The sequence below is a fragment of the Lytechinus variegatus genome, chromosome 5 (genome assembly GCF_018143015.1).
Source record: "Lytechinus variegatus isolate NC3 chromosome 5, Lvar_3.0, whole genome shotgun sequence".
Classification (NCBI taxonomy): Eukaryota; Metazoa; Echinodermata; class Echinoidea; order Temnopleuroida; family Toxopneustidae; genus Lytechinus; species Lytechinus variegatus.
Window position 1 is genome coordinate 13,097,236 of NC_054744.1, and position 13,679 is coordinate 13,110,914.

Below are 13,679 nucleotides of genomic sequence, written 5' to 3' on the forward strand. Positions count from 1 at the left end.
TGTTGTGTTTTGACGTTCTTCCCCTCTTTCCCACATTCTTTCATATCTGAGGTTATTTTTCATTAAATTGTTAAAATACTAGGAACACTTTTTCAATAACTCGCACGTCAGCACAATAACATCCACCCACATCATCACAAGAACGAACATATAAGCACACCCACGCGCGCGCGCGCACACACACTCACGTGCACCCACACATACACATATGTGTATGTCTACCTGCAGCACCAAAGAAATACAATTTATGTTACCGTTCTGTGGTCAGCACATACGCACACCTGCACCCACACTTCCTACAGACGTCAGCAGCTGGTGTTGGGCCTGTCATGAATTTCATTTTCCAAACAATTTCTCGATGACCAGTACAAAACAATAAACTACTCATATCATTACTTCATGTACAAATACAGAAATATTTTAATCACTTTTTCAACTTTTTTTTAAACGTCGACAACGTCGTGTCTTGGACACAAGACATTTCAAGAAGACAAGACTACGCACTAGATTAACACTCAGGCTACAATTTAAATGGCAGATAACTAGCTGATACTAGCACAGCCAAAAAGCGTGATCACGGACTATGGTGTCTGTGAAGAAGCTAGGTGAATGGGGAAGAATCAGATTGGAATCTAATAATTCAGGTTGGACCAAAAAAAAAGACAAGTTGGCAAATAGTACAGAAAATGATATCATATCGACAGTTTCATGTAAAACAATATATTTATCTCAACAGTACGCTATCAATATTATTTGGAACCACAGGAAACAATAACCATCTGTGACACCGAGCATCGAACATGACTGTCTTAGGACGTAATTAATATCAAAACTGTGTTGAATGACTAAAACTAAGTGCGAATCATTCCAGCTCCCTAAATGTAGTTGGCACATTAATTGGTCGCAACGTCGTATTTCCAGAATATCTTGAAGCTTTTGACGGATGTCCTGAAAGTCAGTTCTAAAGGATGTTTTGGACACCAATGAAAAGTGTATTAATAATATAAAACATGGGGAAAAGTAATTAAGTACAAATACCATAAATTTGTGAATTTATGAATAGAACGCAATACAATAGCTTTCTGCTTGTAAAAACAGATTTGCAAGAAATGGCATGAATGCTATGAGATTACCAGCTGCAGGCTAAGAAAAAAAAAGTAGATGAAAAAAGAAGAAATAGAATTAAAATATACATGTATGGCCATATGTGATCAAATCTTTAAAAACCGGGCACTCTTCCGAAATAACAAATTTTGGGAAAAGTTGTGTTTTACTATTCCCAGCTTTTTAAGTGATAAAACCCTAAATATGATTATGTAGTCTAAAACAATGCGAAACGACAATAACAGCCATTTTACGCAAATTATATGAAGTACCATTCGGATTCTGCTAGATTGTTTAGAAATATCTTTCAACGACAATTTACTTCATTCTAAAAAAAAACAAGTATAAAAAAATGCCATATCCTGCCACGATTAAAATGAAAAAAAAAATCAAATATGAAACTTATTTGCTTAAAATGAAAAAGGAGCGACCTCAAAACTAACTAATTTTCGATTTGACTTTGAAGATAAATCACGCTAGGATTTTTTAATGTCTCCACAGTGCCTGTATGATGAATTCTGAAAAAAAAAAATTGCGATAACATTTCTCAGGAATTAATGAATACCATGAATTTATTCAATACATTGCAGTTCTTATGCAGGTGGATAGATGAACAGAGATTCGTAAGTAAGGAATTTTTATTTCAAGAATTGTAGTACAAAATGAAGCTACACATTTAAGTTTATAACAAAGAGGTGGCACTTCAATTTTATTAGGCATTTGCGATTTTGGCAAGTACTGAGCGAAATTAGCCGCAGGTGGAATAGGAAATGTGATTTCTAATTTCTAATTACACATGTCGATAACCACAAACGTGCACAACTGATACAACAAATTCAAAGACTTTATCTCTATATCTGTAATCATAAAATTATAATTGATTTTTGTACTTGTATTATTGTTCGTGAAAGTCCCTCATACTGCACATTTTATATTCTAAACATTGTAATTCGATTGTTATGGAGATGAAATTTTGTTTTCATTATTTTCCCGTTTATTACCTTTGATTACTAAGTCACATGAGGATCTGACATGATTACGTAACAGAGCTATTTAAGAAACTTAAACATAAAATCGTCCATCAAAACCTGAGCTATATTTCAAATTTATAAGGTAATCCAGTTTAAATGACCCGGTTCAAAGCTGATTTTTTTTTGTTCTATTTTATTTTATTCCAAAATTCTAGCAACCTTTATCCAGTTAGAATTGGGTTTGTGCTATCATTTAAATTCTGGACAAGGAATGTAGAGTGAAAAAAAATCAGAATTTAACTGAGAGAAAAGACTTTTATACTTTTTCAAAGAACCCGGCACTGCTCTTGGTTTTAGATAATTTTTTAGGGCAATGAAAAAACTTTTTACGGAATTTAAATTCTAAAACCATAGCAACAGACACAATCATATAGAACATAATGTTTGCATGAAAACACAAAAACATTGCCTCACCATGCTCAGAGCACAAGGCAAAGTGTGAAAAAAGAAGCAGCCACAGGTTTTCACTTTATATCGACATTTCAATGTGACACTTTGACTCTTTGGCAGTCACAAATATTTAGAAACGGGATCCTAATGGTTTCTTTTGGCAAATTCACACTGAAAAAAATCGTTTCAGATTTATTTATTAGGCGGAATAATTGGCAGCGAAATTTTGCGGATGTTTTAACAATTCTGTAATAATTGCATGATGTACATTTTATATATAGATAGATAGTACTTCAAACAAACTTTGAGTATCTTAAGTATTTCATTTGTCTAATATATTTCAGTACACACAAAAATGACAATAACTGTCTATTTACAAGTAACAAATATGTAACTCAAATTCGAGTTACATTTTTAATGTGAATAATTATATAGCAAATGTATACGATTATCTATTTATATAAAATGACACTAGATATACTGAAAAGCAACTTCTTTTGCATCACGCATACTGGAGTTTCAAGCTTAAGATACAAAAAACACACTGCAGCATTGTGGTTTACACGCTCTCTTACAAAAACGTAGCGCCCTCTTCCATACAAACTACGATTCGATCATATTGGGACCCAAGACAACATTGGTTACTTGTCTTCATACGAAGTTGGTGCTAAATAGTACACTCACTTCTTGTTTTCATGTGTCGATTTACTCTCTTCTATTATCGGAAGTTTAAAAATGAACAAAAAGCTGAAAAAGACAAGGAAAACGTAATAAAACCCAAACTATATTGAAGACAAACATTATTTTGTATATACCTCATTTTTTTTTTAAGAAATAAGTGCATTACCGACTATTTAAGCAGAATGTTAATCATTTTCATTCAGTCAAGAAGTGTAGTATAGGGAGAATGATTTAGAGGTGATGGCTAACAAACCGTCAACTTAATTAATTTGTTGACACTGGGAAAGTCTAGAAATACTTATCATAAATGAAAAAAGGTGGAGCTGTACACAAAATTGGAAATGAAATGTATGGGGGGTTAAAATAAGAACAAAACATGCATATACAAAATAAACAAACAATATATTCAAGGGATTAAAAAATATTGGAAACAGAACGGTGAAATGAAACTTGAAAGAACAAGAATCAATGTAGATTTGTTATTATTCATGTGATTGCTATCACATGGGCTCCACCAATAAAGAGAATCAACTGGGCTAAAATCGATACCTTACTCCAATGTTCTTAAAATCAAAGCAGGTTGGTGAATGTTCAAAATTATACCACACAAATCTAAAATTACAGTTTATGACTTACATCATTGATTCCCTTTTCAAACGCGAGCATCAAATGAACACGTGTAAGTTTTAATTCAATATCAGGATTAGGCAAACATTAAGAACATAGCAATAATAGCTCTAGAAACTATCGACTCTTACGAATACTTGCGGTGAGATGTTTCGTCTACTTTAGACTCTAAAACAACACCAGTTTGGAACCAGTAAACATAAAAATGATAGAATATAATCAAACGTATCACTAGTTATACAAACAATTCAAACACGAAGTACGTACTTAAATACACAATGTAAATTGCCCTAAAACCAAGAATACTGGTTGCACATTCTATGGGAACCACAGCATAGTTCAGTAATACATGATGTGTGTCCTATTTAATGGAATGCTGTCAACTTTGAAGTTCATTCAGAAAACGATTCGTCATTCCGAGCATCTTATCACCACAACCATCCCCTTGAAATAATAACCATTGCCATATTGCTTTACCAACATTCGAGGCATGGGATAGCCCCCACTTTTGTTGCTAAATTAAGAATATTGCAGTGGAGTGGGTCTTTATTTCTCCAATATAAAAATGATATTGAATTTACTCGAAACACGTTTAAAAATAAGACATCTAACGAGTAAAGAGCAATGGTCTTTGACTATTTGGATAGAGAAAATCATGTATGACCCCTCTATTCAAGTTTATAATGACTTCTAAAGCTAATCAAATACACTGAGGTTTAAACAGACTAGGTCAGAAATATTCCATAAAGTGGACTATCAAAGAGTAGAGGCTCTTATGAAACGTGTGCAGAAGAAACAAAAGGTTGATGAGACAGGTCACAAGTAAAAAGATAAATATTGAGCATACTAGAAATGGTGAAGATAATTGTCCTTAAAATGGGAGTTCTCTACCATATGGAATGCACCTTTATCAGAGTGTAGTTTCACCCCTCCCCCAAAATATACGTTGTTCTTTTATTCAAACAAATATTGTTCACACAGGACGTTCATGTTGGTGACATTGATAGCTGATTAGCTGAAGATATTCCCATCCGGTTCTTGAAAATGGGACTGTCCTCTAGATCCTGGGCCCTGGGTCATCTGTTCCGGAACCCAAGAATTGCAGTTCTCTAGGACATCCGTATCTGGACGGACTTGCAAGGTGAGACAGTAAGTGTAGTCATCCCCCCAAAATTCACAATTGCTCCTGATTAGAAGCTTCCAAAGTTGAGGGTAATTATGTAGCACCACAACTGCAACATCTCTCAATTCTAAATTCATTTCTAGACAATCCTTTCCATCTCTCTGTAATCTTTGTTCAGTACTGTCTTCTTATCAAGAGAAGAATGAAATTTGTACTGGAAAGTATATCGCCCTGGACAGCGATTACAATACCGGTTTATGCACATTGCATATCTTACTCCAGTTCTGTCCACTGATTCTCGTCTCTCTGTAAGTCAGTTATATTTGTAGTTTACCTATTTTTGGCATTGATAGACATATTTATCTCTATAACATAAAACTTCATTTTTTTGCCGGCCCCCGGCCCTCGACATCACTGTCATTGCATTGTCATGTAGGGCCAACTAAAAGAACTTCCAGAGAGCAGCATATCGCGAATGAGAGTCTCAATGGGAGTCTTGCCCACTAGCCGAACGAAGAATAATTGTTCGATAACATGAGACGAGACCGTTCGGAGTGACGGAAGCCGGAGGAGGAGTTTACCGAATCGGTTGGGTTGGTTAGGATACTGACTGCGGACATACTCCTCGAGGGCGCACTGGGATTTCTCTTGGAGAGCCTCGATGTGCGCGGCATCGGACAAACCACAAGCATCTATAAGAGAAAAAAACAAGAAAATTTGTTACAGATTAAAATACAACTAAAATCACCTCTCTAAATATCGAATTTTTTGCGTCAAATGAAAAGCAAAAAAAAAAAAATGGCTAGGGTGAAACCCCCTCCCCCGATGAACTTGTATAGCGAAAGTCCAATGTTTTGATTTTGCAAATTGTGTGTTTTTATGAGCATAATGCATAGGAATGTGCATAAAATAACGAGTTAAAAATTCTCGAGTTACAGGCACTCGATGAGCAGGGTAAATCAATCAGCAAATAATTTCAATTGAAATAAAGTTCATAACTTATTACAGTGACAATACAAATGACGTGGGTATGTGCGCTTAACCATTTCCCCAAATGCATGGAACATTGTTTACAGGAGTATCCGTTAAACGTGGGATTAAGGAAGTCATCAAACAAAACGCTCGACCCGCACGGCATCAATAGTGGCACGGATAATGGAATTATTTATCATTCCGCACTTGACATTCAATAGTGTTATTCTATTGAATAAGGACTATGTATCAGATTGATGTAAAGACGCCAGTAGGAAAGTTGGAAATATAAGGAAATAGACCTGCAGTGCAAAGATAATACGGGATAATACGTGGGTAAATCGATGTATAGAAGCCAGTAGTATAGGAAATATAAGGAAATAGACCTGCGCTGCGAAGATAATACATGGGTAAATATGGAATGAGGAGGAAAGGGTGGAGAAAGGGAGGGGGATGGTGGAGAAGGGGAGGAGAATGGAATGAGGTAATGGGAAATGGAACGTCGATCTGAGAGGAATATATGAACGGAGAGTAATTATTGACGTAGAGTCACATACGTCATACTATGAACTACACATGAAATCAATTGAGAGATAAATAGTTCCGTAGTTCCAAAGTTCACCAGATCTGCCCTACCCTTTCATATATTACATTTAATCAAGCTTGAAAATGTGTCTCAGCCGGGAATCGAACCTGGAACTTTGGCTTTGAACGCCAACGTGTTACCCACAAAACCGTGTAGGCCTACATGTACAGCATGAGATATGAAAAATACTAATGCCAGGACAGAAGATACGTGTAACAGAGCCTGGAAAAAAAAGGTGACAGAAAAAAAATGATTGAGTTGGGTAGGGTATCAGTATATGAGAGGTTGTGGGTGTGCGTTTACCAGACAGGGAATTTTGTGTGTATTTCAAAGTGTAAAAGAAAAATGAAACTTGAATTGGTTATAGAAAATATAAATCAATTATATACAGTCGAAATGAATTGCAGACAAATGTACGAGTTAACCACAGGGAGATGGGGGGGGGGGGGCATGAGGCGGAGGATGAAAATTGACGCATTACATACAACCATACAAATTTATATCCACCTCTAATATACCATCGCTGAGTACACAATAGGAGTCGAGTGATATCACGGGTGATCCTACCTATCTGATGGAATTAAAAGGTTACGAGGGGCGTGCTGGCGGGTGGAAAAGTGCAGCAAAGGGTACTGATCTGGTCTTTGACCCTCCTCATATAATACACGCTCAAGTGTTTGCATTTCAGAAAATTACGATTCATATATTTTTTTTCTCTTCTCTCTAATATTAGAATGTCGATGCAGAACAAACAGGACTTGGTTAAATACGTCTCGTCGTTGTTGTGTATATAAGAGCAATTTGTTTGCACACATTAAAGAGAGAAGAGAAGGGGGAATGGAGACTAATATGTTGTACAAAACGAGTGTCAATAATGTCTTGCATACAACATAGGGTACGTGTGTTATAAATATTATTCTCAATAGGCCCATTTTCAAGAAACATCTTTTTTATCTGATTATCAGAGCATCGTCCTCTTGTTTGTTAAGAAGAGAATGGATAGTAATGCAGGAAGGGAAAAAAACACAAAAACTGCGAGATAAAATGCTTAATAATCTAACATCGCTTTTTATTTATGACAAACATCTATGTCTTTCATTGTCATTTTGTGTCAATAATCTAGTATCGGAAAGCTAATAAATAATAGAACTATACAAATTTTGATTTCAAAATTAATATGGATACTGTAGTAAGTTTGAAAGACTTCCCTTTTCTTTCCACATGATGCGTTCACGTTCCTATTTGCTTGCTTAAGTGCTTTGAATTTTATACAAAAGAGCAGGTAGAAACTCATTCGTTTTGATATATTCTCCTGTCCTTACTTTGAACAAATGTATTCGTCAATGTTTGTAACATTAAGCTCTCGAGTCGTGCCCAAACCTTGAACACGTCTGACCTTGGGGTTCTCTCAAGAACTTCGTCAACACGTTGTTATCATGGGACCTCTTTTGTTTAAAGATAAAATTGAATTTAAAGGAATTGTAGACTGAAGCCAAAGTGGAAAGGTATTGTGGTAATTTGTAGATGACTTTATAAAGTGATATATCGTTAGTATTGATAACGAGATAAGACTTCTCGCCTCGCGCAAAATAACGTCACGCTGACGCATGCACATCATATGGTAGCACATGCATATGCATGTAATGTGACCTTTATATGTACACATTAGGACATGATACTGATAGTTCAATACCTATTATCTATCTATTTCCGAGATATTTCTTTCACAATGGTCTTTGAAATTAAACTTCAGAAGGAAAACCACAGCGCATGATAAACTGTCTTCATTTGCCATTATCCGGACCTTCAATCTAAAGGCAAAGGAGAGTAGTTATAGCAATCATTTCATGAGAAAGTCCATTAAATCACCATATAATGATAGACCGAGATCTGGTACATTGAAATAAACTCATCTTTGTGAAATCATGAAATCTTGGCCGAAAAACGCTAATTCTGGTGATCACTAGCTAACACAACAATTCATATGTGGGACAGGGTATTAATATTGTTTGAAAAATACCCGACATTTTGTGGAATCCCATGCTTATTTTGCTCATTTCTCAGCTATTACACTTTTTTTTTCTAGAGTCATTTGGCATATATATATATATATATATATATATACACACACACATATATATATATTTTATTTATATAAATATACAAACACTTTGGTGGTCATTTCATTAGATTCTGTTCGAACCCATTTTGAGATCGTTACCAGAACTGGTATTTATCTTTAACCCTTGAAAAATCCCTGTTCGCCTGTCCCCAATTCATCCTCGTCATTCGTGAGGCGTTGTTATATATTCATGTCGTCACAAGAGTGGGATGGTCATTCGTCAAGGGAGAGAAAAAATGGTATACTTCACGATGTAATGAGAATTCCGTTAAGCACGTATTCATTTTGCTATCCTTCAATTTGAAGAAACATTAGTTGCAAGTTAATGTTGATGTTCTACAAATACCAGAAATGAATTGTTGGTGTTGCATGATTTTACAAATAAAGCTCATGTAGACAAAAAGTCAAATAAAAAATATACATTTGAATTCAGGTTGGGTGAAAGCCTTAAACAGCCAAGTGCATTTCCCTTCTTCCTTTTGGTAACTTAAAATGGAAAATAATGAGGTTTAAGGGATTATTCCAATATCGAGTTTCTAAGTGATGTTTTGACTAAAATCGCAATAAAAGGTTACCAGGAATTAAACTCTAAATAAACTCTTTGGGTGGAATGCAATTGCTCCTGATTTTGGCTTGATCAAATACGATAAAGAAAATCATAAAAAGCTTTCTCCTCATGTATGCTATCTTTGTAAAAATATGTCAGCGGTAATGTATATGAAAATGTAGGAATGTTCCTGTGTTTTTGTTATTTTTGTTCATTCCTTACAGGGAAATGAAACCTTTGGAACAAGTAGGCTTGCGTCGAAACAGACATATCAAAGAATAAGAACAAAGAAAGTTAGAGAAAAATTGGACAAATAATGAGAAAGTTATGAGCAGTTGAATATTGCAATCACTTATATTATGGAGATCCTCCCATTGGCAATGCGACAAGGATGTGTGATGTCACATGTGAACAACTTTTCCTTTGATGTACTATAAAATACCCTCAAAATGTCTCTTTTTGCTTTTTCTAATAGTGATTCAAACTTTATCCATGATGTATTCTTTAAAAATCTGTATTACATGCCCTCCTATACAAAGAACATATGATCTACTGATAGATGTGATAGAAGAGGCAATTTAAGTAAAAATTATTACCAATGTGGCATCACACATCTTTGTCGCATTGCCAATTTGAGGATCTCTATATCATTAGTGATCGCAATACTCAAACTCATAACTCAAAACTTTCTCATTATTTGTCCGATTTTTCTCAAACTTTCGTTGATCCGTTCCTTTGATTTTTCTGTTTTGACACAAGCTATCTTGTTCCAAATGTTTCATTCTCCTTTAACTTTCAAGGATGAGGCTATGAAGTGTTTTTGTTGTACATCTTTGACTCTTAACATAAATACTCTTGATGTTTCGTAAAGGTCTTAAAGAATGCACCCCTCTCTACAAGTATCTGGGACATGGCGTAATATTGTATATATTTTTCATTTTACAACATTTCCTGAGAGTTTCAGCTTGGGCTCAAATTGTACACTGTACAAGATATTACAACAGTACTGATTGAAGGAGTGGCTTGGTCAGATGATGGCAATATTTCCAGCAACTGTTTGAACACGGTGAAATATGTAGGTTGATGTGGAATTATAATTTCATCCTTCTTGTCGGCGAGCTCTAAAACTGAAAGAGCCGCCCCTGTCCGTTCCCCCTTCTCTCTCGAGTTTCTGTTTACCGATTCTCAGTCAGCGCTCCGTAGCGGGCAAGAAGTGCAGTCACATCCTACCCTTGCACGATAAGAAAGCCGATCCTGGTCGCCCGTGTTTACCGACCGTGGCCCTGGCTGAGGTCTTGAGAAGCGCAGAGTCACGTCGAACACCACAAATTCGACTTCTAAATCTCGCGCTCATTTAGCCCCCTTAAACCTTTCTGCTTGCAAGCATGGGGCAATGATCAAAACAAGGTTGATCGGGCATTTTCCTCTACAAAAAACAGGCAGACTCTTTAGTAAGACTAGGTAAATGAGTTTTGGCTGCACTTTTCTTTCTCCCGGTCGAGTTCGTGTCCGTTGAATTGGCAGTCTCGCATTGAACGAACGGACGGCAAGGTGGACGTAAAATAGGAATGAGTACAGAGCAAATTTCAAGGTTTGGATTTCTGTTAGGTATCTAGGTTCTACACACTTCAATCTAAGAGCCCGCTTCCGTGGTCTGATTGATCGTAATTAAGCACGGAATGGGACCTGCAGGGACATCGTCTGTACTTCGGTTTGTGTCCACCTCTTTGGTGGGAACCAAAGGCTGAATTCGTGTCTCTTTCTTTCCTGAGCACATTACACTCATTTCTTGTCATCTTTAGGTAATGATGGTTCATGTCCTATATTGCAAACTCAAACTCGGTGAAGAAGTAAATCAACGGCCATGCAATAATGTCAGGTTCACTTGGTTGCAGTAAAGCGTTCCTCTTGGGGATCAACCGACTGACATATAGACTACTTACTTGAAATAACTTCGAATGAATGTTAAGCTAGCATAGGTGTGAATGCATGAAGAGAATATTTCCTAAGACAGCATTTGTTTTCGTTACAATATATTGCAATATACACAGAGAGCATATTAATAAACTTCATTATAAGTATGTGTACACTGAGGTACTTCATCAAATGTAATCTAGGGTGTATCTGAATAAATTTTTAGAATGCTGGTAATTCAAGAAGACATCATTATAATTTACCATATTATTCATCCTTTGCAAGAACGCTAGGTATATCAACATGTCATTAATGATGGTTTAACAAATCTCATTTACCCAGGTATTATAGCTACTAACTGATCTTCCAATGGGGCAGTATCTTGCTGCGTTCTCAAATGCAGCAAGACAAAAAAGGACCATTTCAAATCTTTGGTGAGACACTGTAGGGCATCTATGCCAGGTGGTAATGCCAACTGATGGGGCAGGTATCAATGCATGCATATAGGCAATGATAATTTTAAGAAAGCAAGTTATATATTCTTGGCGTGACGCCCAACAACTGCAACCGGTACCTGCTTCCCATTGAGACGCTGTGCGTCCGGCGTAAGACGCCACTTTCGGGCATATTAATAATAAGGGGGTAGACCTACATATCTTCGGTCTAACGCAAAGGGTCATCATCTCATTCCAATGCTACCCCGCATTTTTACCACTATTTGATAACCAATTACAACAGTGATCTTCAAGTCTCGGCCTCTCGAAAAGTTTAAAAGATGTTGTTTCATATCAGTCTTCATTCGTCCTGATTCCGAATACCACCAACTTGGCTCTAATATAACACAATAGTAATAATTGACATTGTGCAGGAGAGTTGGTGTTTCCCACATCATTTAATATTCGATTTCATAACTTGAAAGCCATCCCTTATACAGAAACTGTAACGGGGTTTATCATTGGGTTGCAGCCTTGGTTTAGATGTTTTTATCACCATGGGGTCTGCAGTAGATATTGAGATTGCACAGTTGAGATTAAATTTTTTTCTTAGAATATGCCAACCACAAAAAGCGCACTGGAGGAGCGCGGGAGTAAACATTGTAATTATCTTTAACAAATGTTTTCGTAGCGTTTATGAATTAGTACCAAACAATATATAAATTTATGGTTCGTGAAGATGCTTATAAGTTATCATCCATATTTCGCACATGGTTTCTCGTGACCTGCACAAATCGTCAACTATAATATCTACGGCTTAATGTACTACACTTTGCGGTTCAATGTACTCGGTCGCATGCATAATTGCTCATGCTTAAACTAGCAACCGACCGTCGTCACCGAAGCCATTATCTCTATCATTTTTCTTAGCCTAAGTGACCTCGCTCATTCATTTAAATTGATTAGAAAGGTCTTGTTTGTCTCCTGTTATTAATCGGGGCGTAATAACATCGCTACATCGTCAAACTCTCTCATTACAAACAACCCTAGATATGCGTATATCGGGTTTGATCAATGTCATGGCAGGATTGACACCAAAAAGCCTCTACCCCTTAAGAACAATTAACACAGCTATAGGATATGGGACATTTGATGGCGTTAAGATACAACTATGGACCAACTAGACCCAATCTACAACGCAGAAAGTGGTAGGCATAGCTAGCTATACAAATTTTAAATTCAAATACGAGATGGTTCTAATACAAGATTCAATGTTTCAGGGAAACCCAAATACCATTAAAGCAAATTTCGCCAATCGTTTCTGCTATAAAAAAGAAATAATAATGGTTTAAAATCGTTTTCACTTTCGAAAAATAAGGCCCACTGATTAAAAAAGGAACAATACATAATGAAAAATTACAAGTTGAGAAGAGCTTTTAATTCACAATATAATTTTTTAAAATGGTAAAAGAAAAACGTAGTATCTGAGTCCGAAAAATAATGATGTTTTATTACCTCATGATATTGTAAGGATGGGGATATCAAAATTTACATTTCATTTCCATTCATATTCCAAATTCAAATATGACTTTAATACATTATAAGCCTTTGACATAAGACTTGTATGCTAATCACCACGACAAAACGAAAAGGAGATATTAATAAAAAGCACTATTCCAAATACCGGCTTATTGTTAAGGAAGCAAGCGTTAGCTGAACATTCTTTGTCATTCACAAACGCTAAACGCGGAGACATATCGACCCTTTAGGAGAAAATGCAAATCGAATCCATGCATTAATACTAGATTACACTCAACCAGGGTTCATTAACGGTCATCAGCCAAGGCCAAGGTTCCTTGAACGATGAACCAATAAAATGAAGAAAGGGGAGGGGCAAGGGGAAGATGTGAGGGACCGGTAAGGAGGCAATAAGGGGAGAGGATGGGAGAACGTTCGTTGGGTTTTCTTTCAGATAATTATTTGCAGGGAGGTACGAATGCACGAAAAAAACAAACCTGCTTGGAGATGTGAGAAAAGGGTGTTGCTAAAGAGAAAAAAATGGGAGAAAGGAAAGGCCATCGAAAAGGGGGAAAATATGAGAGCAGAGAGGGGGAAGGAGGGAAGAATGAGTGAATGTAATCAGTGAGT

At 36.3% G+C, this 13,679-nt stretch overlaps 1 protein-coding gene across 2 annotated transcripts in view; it reads right to left on the reverse strand.

Annotated features, from left to right (window-relative positions):
- Window positions 1–402: 402 nt before the first annotated feature.
- The window catches only part of LOC121415384 (nuclear receptor subfamily 2 group F member 1-A-like), a 54,649-nt gene continuing 41,372 nt past the window's right edge, over window positions 403–13,679 (reverse strand). For both annotated transcript variants that reach the window (XM_041608581.1, XM_041608582.1), the window contains one exon: window positions 403–5,648. In XM_041608581.1, coding sequence (XP_041464515.1) covers window positions 5,374–5,648 — 275 coding nt within the window. In that variant the 3' untranslated portion in view covers window positions 403–5,373. The remainder of the gene's footprint in view (window positions 5,649–13,679) is intronic.